This window comes from Hemicordylus capensis, chromosome 1 (assembly GCF_027244095.1).
Source record: "Hemicordylus capensis ecotype Gifberg chromosome 1, rHemCap1.1.pri, whole genome shotgun sequence".
NCBI lineage: Eukaryota > Metazoa > Chordata > Lepidosauria > Squamata > Cordylidae > Hemicordylus > Hemicordylus capensis.
Window position 1 is genome coordinate 377,656,160 of NC_069657.1, and position 18,891 is coordinate 377,675,050.

At 42.9% G+C, this 18,891-nt stretch overlaps 1 protein-coding gene across 2 annotated transcripts in view; it reads left to right on the forward strand.

The window, feature by feature from the left end:
* The window catches only part of PGBD5 (piggyBac transposable element derived 5), a 118,589-nt gene extending 103,965 nt beyond the window's left edge, over positions 1 to 14,624 (forward strand). For both annotated transcript variants that reach the window (XM_053298303.1, XM_053298293.1), the window contains exon 7: positions 914 to 14,624. In XM_053298303.1, the coding sequence (XP_053154278.1) occupies positions 914 to 1,109 (196 nt within the window). In that variant the 3' untranslated portion in view covers positions 1,110 to 14,624. The remainder of the gene's footprint in view (positions 1 to 913) is intronic.
* Positions 14,625 to 18,891: the final 4,267 nt, after the last annotated feature.

Sequence of the window (18,891 nt, forward strand, 5' to 3'; positions counted from 1 at the left end):
CATTGTTTCCAATGCGGGACCTTTTGTATGGTTCCAGGGCAGATTAACTTGGCTTGTCTTTTCTTGCCACCAATATTGGCAAGCTTTACTGATGGGAGTCTCACAGTTTTTGGCTGTGGCATATTAAAAACGTGAGTGGGAGGAGGAAGGCAGGAGGGCATCTTCACTTACATAGGAACATAGGAATCTGCCTTCTACTGAGTCAGACCATTGGTCCATCTCGCTCACTATTTTCTACCCAGACTGGCAGTGGCTCCTCCAGGGTTGCAGGCAGGAGTCTCTCTCAGCCCTTTCTTGGAGATGCCAGGGAGGGAACTTGGAACCTTCTGCATGCAAGCATACAGATATTCTTCCCAGAGAGGCCCATCTCCTAAGGGGAATCCCAGGGCCCACTCCAACTTTGCTGTGCCCCCTGCAGGAGTCTTCAATATTTGAAACAAATACCTTGTCCAGCCTTATCTGTTCAGCAGCTGTGTTATGTAGTATATCCTCTCTCCTAGTTTGACAGCTCTATAAATGCTTATGGAGAAATTAGCAACAGAAATCAACAGCTATGGTTGGTTTGTTCATTTGCAGCTTCCCTAAGTGCAACATATACGGTCAAAGCATTCTGGCTGAAATACTGCACAATGGTACGCCAGCTTAGCAGTGTTGTGTGCACTCAAATTGCACAGATTCTAGAACTGTGCAAATGTTACATGACATCATTTGCACAGTTTTTATATTTGTGCAACTTTATGAGTTCATGCACTGTTACTAGTTTGACGTATCATTGTGCAGTATGTCAGCCTCTGCCTTATGTCTGGCTTCTGCACTGTTAAGGACACAAACCCTCCTTCGTGTCTTAGAGACAGCTTTAATGACGCTTGGATTTCTTTCCCTCCCTCCCTCCCTCCCTTCTTGTGCTTTCTAGGTATTTCATTTCTCATAAACCAAACAAGACCTGGCAACAAGTGTTCTGGTTTGCCATCAGCATTGCCATAAACAATGCCTACATCCTGTACAAAATGTCAGATGCCTACCATGTGAAAAAGTACAGCCGAGTGCAGTTTGGTGAGAGACTGGTCAAGGAGCTGCTGGGCTTGGAGGATATTTCACCTTCCAATTGATGGAGCGTTCCTCACGGCTCAGGTCAAGAGCAGAGAGGGGAAGAGGAGGAGGACAAGGAGACTGCGACTCTGGAATACCGAAGTGGGGAACTTGCAAATCTCTCCAGCCGTGTGGTTCCCCATTTGAAAAAAATGAGGAGGGAAGCCATGAGGATGGTGGAGGCTGTGCTGAAGGCACTGCTGGTAATCAAAGGCCCTTGGAGAGAGCACCGCATGGAAGTTGCACCTGCGAATGCTCCATGGGCATTTGTACACCAGAAGTGAATTTAAGTTAGTAGTTATTTCTTAATGCAATTTGTCCAACAGGGTGTTAGTTGTCACATGAGCCCTTCTCCCTGTCCCCTCCCAGACAAAAGCGGCTAAGCGCTTCAAACTGGCATCACAGTCAAGCACCTTTGGTGTAGGGTTGTGTGACTGAGATACACAGTAAAGGTGCCACATGTTGTGTGGTTGAGAATGCTCAGCAGCTGGAGCGGAGTCTGGAGGAGGCCTCTAGAAGAGAAATATTTAAAAATGTATAGATCTATTTTGCAAGCCTGTTCCTAGACAATGGCAACTGAGACTTAGTAGACAGATGAAGATTTTATTTTCTTGCAATGCTTTTGAATTGTAGTACAGAATATAATTTAGGGGAAAGTAGTCTTTTTAAAAAATAAACAAGTGATTAGAAACTGGAAGGTTTACCAATCAAAGCAAAAGTCATTTTGCCACTGCTGAAGACAATGTGCGCGTTGATATTGACTCCAATGGTGGCATAACAGAAGCATAACAGATTGCATTTAATAAATAAAATATGGCACTCCCCCCCCCACCCCGCTGCCCTGGTCCCTGCAGCATCACATCTCAAAGAAATGCTGGATATCTGAAGCACCAACTTCTCCTTGACTTTAGTAGGATATTCAGTTTCTTCTACAGCTGTGTCAGCATATATGGCCCACCCCATGGATTATCCTATGAATGTAGTAGCAGCCTTTTGAGCTTTTCCATCTGGGCAAACTTCATACAATCCCACAATTCAGGACAAAAGAAGGCAGACCAGAGGGATGTCCTCTGCACTGCAGAATGCCACTGCATGTGAACAAACAAAGTGACTCTATGACCCATGAGTAGAACAGAGGAGGGTGACCCTTCCCTTCAAACTCTCTCCATGCAGACGCAAATTGTAATTACATCTGATTTTTGGTTTTGTGTGTGTGCATGTTTGTGCATACAGTACTAGTAGCACATAATGCATTACCATGTGTGAGCATCTTTTGATTGGTACCATATTGTAATGTGTTGTTTCCTCCCATTTTCTTCCTGTCCTCCCCACCCTGCCCCCAGGCAAGACTGAGTTACTGTACATTTCACAAAAGTGTTAGGCAAGAATAGTCTACCAACAGAAATGCATTTTGTAGTAGCACTCTGAAGATCTTCTTCAGGAGTTGCTAGAAATGGAGATTTCCCACAATAGTTGTACATTTGCAAAATTACTTATCCAAAAAGAGTCATGTTTTATGGTAAAAATGCCAAGCTGGTATATACCCTAACATCACAGGAACAAAATTAATTTTTTATTGCTTGTGAACAGCCATCAGTAACAGGGAGACTACTCTGAGTTTTGTGTCACCAATGGCCAATAGTTACGAGACTCTATGGTAGAAGGTTTTCACTAAGAGCTAAAGGGGAAGGAAGGAAAGAACATCCATGGAAAGAACATCAATCCATAACTCATGAAATCAATGTACTTAAGGTGGGTGCCCATCTTATCCTCTCCCAAAGATCAAAGCTGCTGTCAGGGACCATTGCTTTTCATCACATCAGGAAATGAGAAATATTTGCTGTGTTGGGTTTTTTTTACTGTTCATTTAGAATGTTAAACAAAAATGGAGAGGATATGTTTTACAAAGCACATGCAGCTTATCATTGTTTATGTGGCATCCCATTAGATGAAATAGAAATTCAGCCTAGATAAATTCTGAATCTGCTGATACAGCCAGGCAGCCATGTGCTAAAATCAGGGCCCATTTTAAAAAGAAAATGACCATCATGACAGAATTTGGGATTTTGATGGTTTCTCCATGGAACTGCTTGTTTGAGCATTACCTTTTCTCTAGATATAATCCAGAACTACACACTTCCATGTAGTCTAAAAGCAGCTGGCCAGAGAGGCTGTATGTTTCTAGATTTGCTGAGGAACATCCAAATCCACGCAGTTGTCAGGATTCGTCTGTACCTAGACATGACCATTTAGCTATATTCGAAGGATTTCACACTGGATGCTGAAAATTTCACACTGATGCTGAAAGTGCGGTTGACTGTTGCCGTTCTTTCAGTCTGTCCTCCTTTCGTTGACCACTTTTTTCTCCAGTGACAAATTCCAGAAGAGAAGCCATGTACTGGCAAAAATTATGTAAGAGTCTGATGGCACCTTAAAGTATCTCAGAATTATGGTCATGTAAGGTTATGTGGGCTAAAGCTCCCACTGCCCAAACAATATTTTCAGTTTCTAGCATTCCCCCTTCCTCCCCTAGTTATTGAGCTGTCCTGATGCTTTGCTGCAGTTCGGTCTGCAAGCAAAATATTATACTTGCTAGACTGTAAGTTCAAACATGAAGGCATTATTAACCAGCCCAAAAGCATCCTAAACATTGTTGTATTGAAACTTCACACTCAAACAGCACAGATGGTGCCACCAGCCATATCCTGGTATGAAGGGGTTGTGCACTAAAATATGCAGTTTGCCTGTGGCCCACCATCTTCCCATGATCATTTCAAATTTAGCCTCTGTTGCTGGAGGAGATGGCCACTTCAGCACAAGGTGTCACACAAGTAAAGGCACAGAGGAGGATCTCACTACCGCACGCACATTAACAGCTCCTTGCAGGCGGGGTGGGGGTGGGAAATCTCATTGGAAGCTTTCTGATGGGAAGTTATTTCACATCTACTCGCCCTAGTAGCTACCAGGGGACAAAGTTCCTGAGAGACTGAAAGAGGTGCACTGTTCTAGCCAGGTTTACATCCCTGAGTCATAGAACTAGGATAGTCTGGTGGTGGCATGGCTCTTTCCAGAAAGGGAAGCAGTGATGCTGTGCTATGGTGCTCTCTTGAATGGCCAGGGACCATGAGTTCTGACAGCATGCTGTGGAAACCCTCTCACAGTCCTTTGTTATCAGGCAACATTGTACACATGCCGGCTGCAGAGCCACACAACCAGGCTATCCCGGCTGCAGTGTCTGCACTCAGTGAATTAGGCTCTGCGTCTCACCAGTGTCCAAGGATATTTCCCGCCTCTCCAATCTCTTTTGCTTCCTCCCACTGGGGTCGCATAAGGTACTTCCTTAGAAGTAGCCAACTCCAGTGTTCCCCATAACAGGGATTCCCAAATGTTATTGACAACAACAACAGCTGCAATCACCCTCAGCTTCGATGGCCTTTGGCTGGGGATGATGGGAGTTGTAGTCAACAACATCTGGAAATCCCAGTTACAGAGAACACTGCTCAGTTCTGAAAGATGAGTGGAAGAAACAAGTGCTCATGAATGTCAGTGGAACCACCTTTATCTGGCCCTCTTAACTCACCCATTAAGACATTGCACCCACTAAGCTACGTTTCGTACCTTCCAAAGGGTCAGGTTAAAATTCACTGAAGAAGATGCTCTTACTACTGACTTCAGTGTCAATCATTAGAACAAGATTATATCTTGTAGAACTCTATGGCAACACAGAAGCAGACACTTAACAAAATAACAACCTTGCTTGTGTTAACATTTCACCAGGCCCTAGTTTTGCCGTAGGAAGTGACTCCTGAGTACCGCTTCTTTAGAGTGAATACTAATTGGGGCTAACACAGGGTCAGGTTTTTATAGAGAAATATTTTCCTCCATTGTGGCTGGAAAATGACAACATGGCTGCAGGCTATTTGGGGAATCAGTTTTCAGCTTGAAATGCTCCTACTTGACATGCATTCGGTTCCTTCATTTGGGTATTCAGTGGCAGAGCACCGAATGACAGCTCTTCAAAGCTTACTTGGATAATTTTCCTTGTCAAGGGTACCAAGAATCAAGTGAGTGTCAACAGTAATCTTTCTCTTTCATTATTGTTGACAGGATGTGGGAAATTGTTTTGTTTTGGTTTTTTGTCTAGAAAGCATCTTATTTTTCTCTTTTAAACTTTGCAAATCATATCAATTAACTTTTTGTGTGGTTACCTTTTAAAAAACAACAGCATTTTAGCATGGTAGTTTTCTTGTTACATATTCCTTTGTTGTAAAATTCCCTTTAGTTCTTCTTTCACCATGAAACAACATGTCTGTCTCTGAGACACTGAAGTCACTAATATGTCACTGCCCAGAGGCACATGTTTTGGGCAGTGTAGAAATATGTTAAATTGATTGATTGGTTGGTTGGTTGATTGATTGCTATATCAGGACTGAACTGGTGAAAGGTTCAAGGGCACAAATGTAAACCTTTCATAACCACTGATTGTTAAGAACATAAGAACAGCCCTGCTGGATCAGGCCCAAGGCCTATCTAGTCCAGCATCCTGTTTCACACAGTGGCCCACCAGATGCCTGTGGGAAGCCCACAAACAAGAGGTGAGGGCATGCCCTCTCTCCTGCTGTTGTTCCCCTACAACTGGTATTCAGAGGCATTATTGATATGGTTATGTTAGCACTGTCTGTTTCCTATCATGGGTGCATTACTGCAGGTTATAAGCCCTGTACTAATATAAACACTAAGTTGGATTTAAACTCTTCACTCCCCACATGAACTTGCTTCTGTAGTGTGCTTACAAAAATCCACTCATATACCACTCCTTGGCCATCTTGATTTTGTACAGAGAGATGGTTTCAAGGGTAACTAACTCCTTTATGTCTAATTCTATCCATATCAGTCTGTGTTAGCAACAATAACTAACCACCCTATTAATATCTAAAATCCTTGTTAAAGCATGTGAGTGCTTTAGCCAAAACTGTGTGTGTAGAGCCTTGTCAGATCACAGGCAATAGCCCCAAAGAGCTGTTCAAGGAAAGAAGAGGCAGTTCTACTAAGTCCAGCCCCTCCCCCCTCCAATTGATAGGCAATACTGTCAATCTAATAGGCTAGATTGGTTACACAACTAGGGTTACACAACTGACTAGGGTTACACAACACACACAACTTCAGTTTCAATAGTCACATACAATTGGATCAGGACCAAAGTCTAAAATTCTCCCACTGAAATCAACAGGATTTAACAAGACTTAACTTTGTCTGGATCATGCCCTTAGTCTCACAGATTCCACATGGCTTCTTGTTTTTTAAATCCATGTTAGGTGACTGTTAATGTTTGCAATACATAAGTCCATTGAAGTCCATCATTGGAAAGCATCTGCACAAAATGCTGACCAGTTGGGATAATTAAATTAACATCTCTGCCAGACAAACCACTCTGCCTCCCACTCATGTTTAATGCACCACGCGCACTCCTGTGTCTTCCTACTGGAAATTGCAAAAGTGCACACTTGCACAGTTTCACAACCATATGATTATGCAAGTTCCGTGTGCAATTTCAGCATTTCTGCAGGTGCGCGCTCTGGCAATTGCCATTAGGAAGACACTGCAGTGCCCTAAATGTGTGCAGGAGGCTGTGTGGTATGTCAGCCCCTATTAGGTTGCCAAAAGATAAGATCACAGCTGATCTTACTCCGATATCTGCAGTTATCTCTGGATAACCTGACAGGTAAAACTACTGTTGCACTGTTCACGTGACCAGTCTGCAAGGATTCTTGCCATTATCATCTCTTGCAGTTAATCAGCAAAGGAGATGGGATGGGTGTGTGTTTGTGTGCGTGTGTGTGTGTGTGTGTGTGTGAGAGAGAGAGAGAGAGAGAGAGAGAGATTATCATGTATTAAGTGCCACTTAAAATTAAGCAGCTCAAAGCACATATAAGAGAAGAGAGCAAAAGTTATTTTTCTTCACCCCAAAGATGCATGCATGGAAGCAGTCTTCTGCATGTGTAATTGATGCAGATGCTTATCTGGATGTGGATACCATCTACATTGCGATACTTGTCATCAACTGGCCTGATGCATCTTTTGATGGATGCATCAAGTGCACCCTTATCTGTGGCACCAATTGTTATGCACAAGCACAACTTGTTATGCATAACAGATTGTTGTGCAACAAGTTGCCCAGGATTAGAGCTGGATCAGGCCCTTTGTGTGCTGTATCTCTGCCACACCACTTCAAAGAACTGTCAGGCAATGTAATATGCAAACTACACTCTATGCACAGCACATTCTCACCACGTATTGTGCTTCCATGTGTTAAAATGTTCTTTCTGCGTTATTTATTATGAAGCATAACATTAGGTATTGCTAACTGTAGAATCTATGTGGTTGCTAAGAGTCGACACCAACTTGATGGCACTTAATCAATCAACTGTAGAATCCAGAGGAAAGAGTTGTGGTATGCAAGGACAAGACAGTGGAGTTGAATCAGGAATATTAATGGTTTAATGAGACAGATATTATTTACAGAGGCAAGTGCAGTCTACCTTCAGTGCTTTTGCTGCTGGTTGTTTGTTGGCTGCACCTCTACTCCAGGACTGGAATAAAAATAATTAAAGCACTGTTCAAAAGCTGGCTAGAATCAAGGAATGGATTAAGCAAAAACACCACACTAACTGAAATATCAATGCAAATCAAGTTTGCTCCTATTTAGAACTCTGTTAGAAATGCTCACTGGGACATTGTCCACTGTTGCTTTTGGTCTTTCCCTATTTATCCATTTGACAGTTAGGAGAAATATAGAAATGTCTTTTTAAAAGAAGTGTTCACTTATGTGCTCTGCTTTGCTTTTAGTCATTGTTTTTGTCTCTTTCCCCATTAACAGATAGTTTTGATTTTTCAAAACCCTTGTTTCTACATGGCCAGGAGAGCTGGTCTTGTGATAGCAAGCATGACTTGTCCCCTTAGCTAAGGAGGGTCCACCCTGGTTGCATATGAAAGGGAGACTTGATGTGTGTGCACTGTAAAATATTCCCCTCAGGGGATGGAGCTGCTTTGGGAAGAGCATCTAGGTTCCAATTTCTTTCCCTGGCTTCTCCAAGATAGGGCTGAGAGAGATTCCTGCTTGCAACCCTGGAAATGCCAGTCTGGGTAGACAATACTGAGCTAGATGGACCAATGGCCTGACCCAGTATATGGCAGCTTCCTATATTCCTACACGCAGTTCTCTCATGTCATTAAATAAGTGAGTTGGGGCTATCATTATTTTGCAATCTTATAACCTTAACCTATGAAGAAAGACATTTCCAAAGTTCTGCAAAAAAAGAGACAGACTCAAAATTGGCCTCTTTAGAACCTTTGATTGATGCTCCACTTGCACACTGCTGCAGGCTTTGTTCTTCCAGCAGTTGCCAAATGGAATCCTTCCTGACCCGGCAGCTCATGAGCCCTCTTCGAGTGCATCCTGAGGCTTCCTCTAGGTATAGGCTGCCTCCACAAATGCTGATTTCAGTGATGTTTGAGGGTTAGACATCCACCATATCTGCATTTTGCCCTTCTATAATGCCTTCCAGCTAAAGAGCGGAGGAGAGTGCTTTTAAAACCATACTAATGCAACAGATGTGATACTCCTTAATTTTAGGGTGAGAAGGTAGTTAAGATTAAGGATTCTATAAACACTTGCTCTTTGGGTTTACCAAAGAGCAGGCTTTACCATGCATTTACTGGGAGGCTTTACTGAAACTCAAAGTTGTCCCCAAAAAACCGACACAAATAGTAGATTTTTTTTTAACCCCAGATATAAATTGGGCTACGCTGTAATGCACTATGAGAAACCTGAATTGTGTGTGAACTGCTCCCCGATAACTCGCAGGGACTTTGGGGTAAATCTGGCCAATATGTGAACGACATCTAACCACAAATCACTTTTGAATATCAGATGGATTCTAGCTAGTTAGTGTAACATTTCCCTAGTGTACATGATCCAACTTAAATCTTGCTAATCAGGTTATTTCCATCTGAGATCTGGTAGTATGGTTGACTCTGATAAAGGACTCATTTCCCACAAAAATGGTGGAAATGACTCCACTATTTACATCCCATGCAAATAACTATAGCACCTGTTCTGTTAAGGTTTAATGATATACCAGAGTTACCTTTCACAGTTGGGCTCTAGTGTACTGTACTGTAGCCTGCTATAAGTGCTTGGGGATGGAGAAAACTTGGTGATTACAGCATGTGTGAAGCCTAGTATTAGGAAAGGGTGTCCGTCCAGCAACTGGGTGTGTATTATATGTTGTAATTTCCATCCACATTGAGTCACAAAAACAGTCAGCTCAAATAGTTCTGCAGTGCTGTTTTCCAAATAGATGAAACAATTCATGATCCTTTGGTTACAGTTTCATAGAAGCCTTGATTTATGATTCAGAGTCACTCAATATTGAGAAAGAAGGATTTTTCTCTGAGTTGCTCATTGCAACCACTAGTCCCCTGCTAACTGAGCAAAAAGGCACCTTTTAAAAGTGGTGATTCTTTTTTATTTAGCAGCGGGAGAACAACTGGCCCTACCCAACTCCAGCACAGAACCCCTCCAGTGGCTGTTGCTAGTGTCTATCTTATGTTTCCCTTTCAGATTGTGAGCTCTTTGTGGACAGGGAGCCATTTTATTTATATCCATGCAAACCACTTTGGGAACTTTTGTTGAAAAGTGGTAAATAAATATTCATTGTTGTATAATGTAGTCTTTCAGGGCCTAAAGCAGATAACAGGTACCTCACAGAGAAGCAGCAACCTTGACCTGGAGAGGAATATTGCCTAGTGTACAGTGGCATCTCAAGTCTTTTCTGAGCAGTTGGCCCAGAAACAAAGCCCAATGGAGTCACCAGAAACAGTCCTGTCAACCTCTTCCTGATTATAAGAGTAACTTGCCATAAGGGGAAGCTCTAGCTGCTACCAGAAGGAGATCTGTAGCCTATGAAGCACTGCTTACGATACCTAGTAATAGAAACATTTCCAGTGTTGAATAGTAAGCTTCTCTCTTACTGCCCAATGGATTTCTACAGAGTCCACAGCAGAGATGGCAGAAGTAACAGGCCTTCCTAAAGAGGCATATCTAAATTTGCCTGAGGATGCACGATGTCTTCCTTGACCTTTTCCAGGATACATCGTAGAATGAATTCAATTGAGCAGTTTAAATGTTGACCAGTATAGTGAAACGATTCCAGGATTCTGTGGGCCTCCTTGTTTGCCACTGTAACAAGCCACATTAATGTTCTGAGATATCAGTGATGCATACATAGACTGACTGCAGCCCAGTCTGTTTTAAAAAATGTGGAAACCAGAGGTAAGCCTGGATGTGAGGTATTAACTTGGCTATAGCATAAGTGACATATCTGAAACATTAGAACCACCACCTTGTGTGCCCAACTCCTCCTCAGTTTATTCTTCTTAATGCAGTGAAATACAAGGGCTAATCCTTTGTCAAGCACTTCCTTTTCACACACAATTGGACATCCTACTTACTAGTTACTCAGTACTTAACCCATGAACTTGCCCTATATGTGGGGAGTTCACTGTTTGCCTCGGACTGTTAGTGGAGGTTAATGTCAACATTGAGCAATGCTTCATAATAAACAACAGTTTTCATTACTTATTTTTACCAACTATACCTTCTCTGTCAGACTGAAGTGTCCTAATTGCTGTTTGCACAACCCTGCGGTGTTCCGTAGGTATCTTGAGCCCCATCCACAAAGTAGTGCACATGATTTTACTAGTGGTTTTCATTTGGTAAGAATGTCTTCTAGAAAATAAGGGATCATTTTCCTTTACTATTAATCATTTTTCAATCCTACTATTTATGTATTTTGAAATCTAATTTATGCAAGCTAAGTCTTATTTCCAAAGCATCACTAGTGCTGAAGAGTGATTTTCCTCTTGGAGACTTACAGCCTGATCTTGTCTTCATATGCCATTCTGTATGTGCTTGCTTAGAGAGGGGTGCGGCAGCTCAACACCAGTGTTCCTTCTAACAGGGATTCTCAGATGTGGTTGACTACAACTCCCATAATCCCCAAACAAAAGCCATTGCAGTTGGGGATTCTGGGAGTTGTAGTCAACATCTGGGAATCTCTCTTAGAGGGAACACTGCTCAACACCCTGGTATGTGATGTAATGTCAGCTCAAAAACACAGGATAAAGATGTTAGTCACTTTTGAGTAATGAAGCTGGGCTGTTTCGTACATAGGTGTGTTTGTAAATTTCATCCAAATCAAGACAGGGTATATTTATGGCAATCACTGTGATGATGAGCCCTCATGAGGGCCGCCGAATGAGTCTATGTAGATCCACGGCAAAGATATCAGAGGGAGAACACACCACTTCATATAATAAGCAGCATTTCCCTTAATACTGATTGCTGCTCAATGGGATCTTGGCGTACTCCTGACATCAGCAGCTCTGCTGAACTACATTAGACACTGTAAAGTCTTTTTAAAAAAGCATATACTGTAGACATATCACTCTGAGAAGTAGTTACTTTGATATTAAAGTGGTTCATACAATACTTAGGTGTAAGTAACATCATCATTCAACTATCCATCAACCGTTGTGTATCACGAATCTTTATTGGAAAATAAGTACAGAACTGGGGTTGATTAAATACTTTGAAAGGACCACAGTCCCATTCCTTGAGACACCAGTGATGCAGTGCTTGGGCAACATATTGACTAGTTGAGTGAAGTGAGGAGTATTTAACTCAGCTAACCTTGTAAGCATGTATAGATACTTGAAAGTACCACAATTTACTGGATGGAAGAGAAACGGGGGGTTATGAGAATTAAGTAGCATACATTGCATTTTAGGCCAGTTATTTTACAATTTTACCTCAACCAATTGCAACAGAAATATGTAGATTTTCATACTCAAAAGATATCCTGATCAACATATCCAACATTTACCAAAATTGAAGTGAGGGAAGACCACCATTGCTGTATTTGATTTTTACTCAGAGCAACATAAACTTAGAATGCACAAATATCTGATCCTCTGTTGGTCCAGGAATTTAAAAATTGTGTTCAATTAAAGGAACACAAATATTTATTGACTGGGCCTATACCCATGATGCAATCTCAAATAGGTTTTTTCTGTAAATATTGCAAAGGAAGTGGTTGTGCAGTTGTCTCTAACCAGTTTCTACCTCCATCACTATAAATATCACATACACTACAAGTAGCAAAAAGATATAGGAATGTTAATTAAAAACCTCCTTTCATTCCTTTCTGTTCTATGTACAGCTCAAGTGAATTAGTCCCTTAGATCATTCAGGGGTTACCAACCATGAGTCCTCAGATGTTACTGGATCCATTTTCCTCCATCCCTAGCCTCAATGGCCACTGGTAACCGCTGCCTTTAGACAGTGCCCAAGACTGCAAGAAGAGGGAAATGGGTCCACAACCCAAGCCACTGTGCATTTGACCCACAGCATTTCATTCAGTGACATACAAGGGGTTGAAGTGTATGAAATAGATTCCAAGACACTGTGGCTATCCTTGAAAAGTTTCACCATTTGTATAATACTCACTCCCAGGATGGGCCAGATTCCGGCACATAGATGGAAGTTGCCAGCCTGGTAAGTTATCAGTTGTCTTTTTGCCTATGAGAGATATGGATGTCCCCAATATGGCATGTATCTATACAACTCTCAGCTTTCTTTAACTGACCAAATGAAGCTAAGCATCTTAGGTATGGTACAATCTAAGGTGAAGTCAACAAGTGTGTACTTGCCTTTAATTTTGCACATGTTTTAAGTGAACGGGACCAACCTGCGTTCAAAAAAGGTGCATCTTTCCAAGCTTATGTCACTCTGATTTTGGTAGACTTTGCATGTATTATTAGGATATCTTCCTGAGTATGAAAAACAACATATTTTTGTTGCAATTAGTTTGTCAATTTTTTTCCATAAAATGAATGGCCTATTTCTCTCTTCTAACAAAACTTTCAAGCAAGGAAAGGATGCTGCTGCAGGTGGGGTGCAGAGTTGGAAGGCAGGACTTCTGCACATCTGCCTCCAGGTGGGAAAATTGTAACGTGGATCCTTCTTTCTTAGCAGAGCATGTAATGCTGTTTATATACAACCCAAACAGGTGAAAACTAGGAGGCACTAGCATCCCATTATTCCAGAGTTGCCTAGTTCAGTTCTTATGTGCTTGTTCTCAAAACAATATGGTTCTGGCATTGGAAAATTAATCAGTGTCAAAGTGTACAACTAACAAAGACCTCATGCTTCACCACAAAATAGGAGGATGCTATTTATACGATTGGTGTGGTGATCGGGGAAGATGCAAGCAATTCATTGTTCAATTAGGGTTGTTACAGCATGGCTTGTTTGCTTTTGTTTCACGAGTTCCAACTTTTAAGCTAAATTTTGATCTGGCATGTGCACAGAAGTTCTAAAAAGCCCTGCATACTGGAAAATAGTGGAATTTAGATAATACAATAAGAGGTAGCTGGCCAAATTAAATTGACATTTAGCAGTGATGGTATTACATGGCTAAAAACGGCCTGATGTGTTGTGAGAAGTGGAATTTAAAATTAATTTAAACTAATTTTGAGATCTGAAAGACTCAGTTTAGTTCTTGTAACTCCTCCTATCTAATTTAAAAGGAGCTTGAGATTCCAGCTATTCAAACTTGGGAATTACTTCACTTTTTCTGGGTATTCTAACATTTATTTTAAAAGCCACCAATATGAGAGACCTTTGACAGAGTTAGGCCTCTACAATTCTGCTCCATTCTTGTATACTCAAAAATATTGCTGTTACACCATCCATCAAGATTTTATAGCAAGATCTCAGGAGTAGATATCACTTAAACAGGCAAGGTCATACTAAAGGAGATAACTGTATATTCAAAAATGAACCCTGTGAGCTACAAATTCTTGTTGTCCTTTTTCCACCATTGCAACTTACATTCCATCTAATGAAGTGACTGTACAGAACACTATTGTAGTGCTGTTGTTGTGAAAAGTGCACTCAACTACCCATGTGTTATCAAGGCTATGCTCACAACACAAACAGTGATTGCAGTTCCGTTGCAAGCTTCCATTTCCTTCCAGAAAATGTGTTTAAAAGGTTCTGTTCAAAGATGTCAATGGTAGATTAAATGTGCGGTGCTGTTTTGTTTACCATTTGGTTTGAAACCTTGAAGAACAATTTTATACATATGCATCTGTTCAGGAAATGCACATGTGAGGATCCTACTCCTGAGTATGGCTCCCATTCGTATTTCTGGCTCTTTGGTTCAAGTGAGGACCTAACTTTTGTGACTATGGTTTTTGTTTTACACAAGAGGCACGCTTGCAATAAATTTTTACAAGTTTTTTACACCATGAGCTAAATTCTGAGTTCCAAAACGTGAAGTGTGGTAACAACAAAACAACTGAATGGATTTATAGTATCACTCTGATATCTTGTCATGTGATTCTTTTTCCCCTTCAACAAAGTTTGTTTACAATCAACAACTTTGAAATACAGTCAAATATAAACTAGAGCTTCTTTCTTTCTGGCCTCATTTTTTGCTGGAGGGAGGGGTTTGGAGAATGAGTTGGAGTGATAACTAACATTGAAAATGAAATTCCAAGGAATCGTATCGGCCACAGTTGGCCCATCTTGCCATCTCCTACTGATCCAGGCCATTGGTCCATTGAGACATCTTGGCACGGGTGGCCAGCTAGTGTCCAACAGGTTCAGGGATTTGAAGACAATAAGCTCAGACTAGTGTAAATGCCAATGAGTTTTATTAGGTAGAGATAAATAATACATAAAGAGTATTACAGAACATAAGGATATACCAAACGTCTCTTCAACTGTCAGGAACCCCAGATAATGATGAACAGACCCATTTAACGCCAGCTGGTGCATAGCATCTTCCTAAGACGTCAGATCTACACTGAGGTTCAAAGTTCTGGGGTGTCCTGCTGTCTTTTTATATTCATGAACAACACCTGGAGATGGTTTGGTTGCACACCTTATCAGTGTTTGGGTGAGACTCAAACACTTTACTGCCAAGGACTCATTAACACCAACTGAAAATGAACATGATGGTGGGTTCCCCTTATCAGTCATTTGGGTGAGACCCAAACACTTGGCCAACTGCCCAGGACATTCTAATTAAGATATTGTCCTTGGCCGCCCAACTTCCCATCCTCCCTATCTCAGGTGGGTGATTAGAGAGTATGTTTTTAAGTTAACCTTCTCTTTGCCTTGCTATACTAATTGGCACAAAGATATAAAATTCAAAATATGAGTACAGGGATGCAGGGGGTTACATGGTCCTCAGTGAAAAACAAGATCTCTGGGTTACAAAAGTTAAAAATGAAACTCTCTATATGTATAAATAGAAGAAAAAGTAAAACCCTACATGTGCAAAAGGGAGGAAAGGGGACCACACCACTAAACTGCCTTGCCATATCTTCCGCAGTACCACTACACGAGGTCAACATTGTCTAGCTGCACAACACTGGCCCTCCTGTAGATGCTGGGCTACAGCTCACACAATTCCTGACTACTGGCCACTGTGGCTGGGGGTAATGGGAGTTGTAGTCCCAAAGCAGCTGGAGGGCCAAAGTTGTGCAGCCCAGGTCTACTATTGCTGGCAGTGGCTCTCCAGGGTTTCAGAGAGGAGTCTTTTTCTAGCCTTACCTGGAGATGACCGGGATCAAATCTATGACCTTCTGCATGCAAAGCATGTGCTCTGTCAACTAAGCCCTAGTTCTTCTGTGGAGAAGAAATGGTGGGTCAAAGAAGAGCCAGCTGCTGGGTATCCCTACTGTGGGCACGGTTCTACCATAGGCATTCGAAGGAGACTTTGGTAAACTGGAAAGGAGTCCGAAGAGTGCAATAATGACGGTGAGCGGTCTGAAAATCAAGGCCTACAAGGACCAGTGGATATGTTTAATCTGAAGAAGAGAAGATGAAGGACAGAAATTCCTACTGTCTTCAAATATCTGAAGGGCTGTCGTACAGAAGGAGCAGCCTTGTTCTCTGTTGCTCCTGAAGGTAGAATTAGAGCAGGGGCACAACACCCCGGTGGGCCAGAACCAACCATGACTTGGTGTGTGGGGACCAAGGCCAATTTTCAGCAGATCAATTATTATATTAAAATGTATTGTTTAAAATATGAATGTGAGTGAAGGGGCAGAGGGCTGGAGTCGGGGGAAAGCAAAGGGGAAAGAGGGATGAGAGATGATGTCCATGAGCCCAGACCCAGGGCAAGAGGTGTCTGGTCTCCAGCAGCCGACTGCATTAAATGGCAGATGCTCTTCAGCAGGACAGGCACTCCCTCTTGCAGTTGCTGCCAGATATTCCCACCTGCAGGCCAGCAAAAAAAGACCTGGAGGGCCAGATCTGGCCCTGGGCCTTATATTGTGGAGGCTGAGGTGCTGGACTTTGGGGGCCAAATTCCAGTGTCTCCACACCTCCCCCGTCCCCAGCAAATCCTCTTTAGTCTGTCCTGGGTGGCATGGTTTGTGCCCTCAAGAACCTATGTGTTAAAAAAGGATGCTTAACTTGCAGTGGGGAAGCCTCCAAAAGCCTTTAGGTCCAGGCTCCTGTGTGCAGGCCTGGACTAGAGCCAAAAGGTTAGGAACACAGGAGGCTACCATATAATGAGTCAGACCCTTGGTCCATCTAGCTCAGTATTGTCTACACCAGAGATGGGGAACCTTGGCCCTCCAGCTGTGTTTGAACTACAACTCCCAGCATCCCCTGGTCTACACAGACTGGCAGTGGCTTCTCTAAGTTGCAGGCAGGAGTCCCTCTCAGCTCTATCTTGGAGATGTCAGGGAACCTAGATGCTCTTCCCAGAGCAGCTCTGTCACCTAAGAGGGAATATCTTACAGTGCTCACACATGTAGTCTCCCATTCAAATGCAAACCTGGGCAGACCCTGCTTAGCTAAAGGGACAAGTCATGCTTGCTTCCACAAGACCAGCTCTCCAGGCTGAAATTACAAGGAAGTAGATTTAGGCTAGTCTTTAGGGAGAATTTCCTATCAGAGCAGTTTGGTAGTGGAACAGTCTTGTCTCATGCAGTGATAGGCTCTCCTTTGGTGGAGGTTTCAAACCCAAGGCTGGGCAGCCCTCTGTTAGGGATATTGTAGTAGTTTCCTGCACTGAATACGGGGTTGAACTAGAAGACCTCCAAGCTTCCTCCCAGCTCTAAAATTCTATGCCCAGCTGCTCTGTATTTCCACTACAATCAAGATGCTGGACACAGAAAACAAAATGAGAAGTCTAGGGTAAGATAGAAGAGAGGGGCAGTGTTAGATTTTGCAGCAATGGTGGAAATATATGTAAATCAGCATCTTGTGCAGGATTCTGCAGTCTCCAAGTCCAGCCTGACAGCTACAATCTCCTAATCCAATAAAATGGAGATTTAAATTAAAATAATTCCTACTTGAGCTCATTATAACTTTGGCTACATATGAACTGACTGCAAATTTTGCGCCATATTAGATCCCGTCCTTTCCCTGCATAATGGCAGGATAACCTGGCAAGCCAGGTAAGGTGGTGCTGTCCACGCTCCTTGCCTCTGATGCCTCAGGCCCTACTCAGTAAGTGCTTTCTTCTAAGCAGGTAGAGAGAACATGTATATGCCTCCCCTTCAGCTTGTGAACAGGACATGTACTGGTCGAGTGTGGGTTACCCCATGCACTGACCCAGGCTTACTCATGGCATCATCAGGGGCAGATTAAGCTTTTTGCCACCCATAGGCAAAAAAGCTTTTGCCACTCTTTTACCTGAAACAAAAAAGGTTTGCCTTTTTTATATAAGGTAAAAAGGGGGACTTTCTCCTTGCCCACTCCACCCTTGCTGCAGCTGCCACTGCCCACAGAGAGTGGGTGGCAAAATTTGCTGCTCCTCAAAATTTGCCATCATAGGCAAATGCCTACTCTGCCTCTCTGTTAATCCACCACTGGACATCATGCAATGTGCAAAGGAAAAATATTCATGCTGGCGCGCGCACACACACACACACACACACACACACGATGCATGTCTGTTCACAAACTACTTCCTTTCTTGAATGACAATGAATGACTACCCATTTCCCTCTTCTTCTCTTCCCTGAAGCCCCAACACTCCTGGCCTTACCCAGTCTGTGAGGCGCAAACCAGGCCTGCAACAGGTTGTGGCCTGCAAATACTGTATGTTAAAAGTAGCCCTGGAACCCTAACCCACTGCCTCCAAAAGCCCACTTAACACCCTCTTGGGTAGTTTGGGTGCCATTCTTTCACAGAGACGACAAGAATACGCAAAAGGTCACCTCACCTGTAGCACTGAGTCTAAGTCAAGGGACTGGAAAGCCCTGTATAGCTAACCAGAAGAGGCTTGCCTCAGCAAGTGGCTTGCACTTGTTTCCCCCTTAAGTCACCCATATAGGCAAGGGTGGCTCTTTGTGAGGCAGTGTGAGGCAGTGGACTGAGGCGCAGGTGCAGGACGGAGCATGGAGGTGACAAATGCTAGGTCCCCACAACCACAGGTGCCATCACCATTCACTGCTGCCACTCTTCACCCCCTTGGGCATGTTACTCATTCTCCAACCCCCTCTGGGATGCAGCCCTTCTCCCCCTGCCCACCCCACCCGACCCAAGTTGAGCTAGGAATGCCCTTAGCACCACTGTCTGGCTGGGTGGCACAGTCTTAATCTTTATGTTGCCACCCACTGGCTGAGAACATTGAACATGCACTCGCAGATGGCCGGGGGTGGGGATCATATTCACCCCAGGCAACAAAATTGCTTGGACTACCCCTGCAT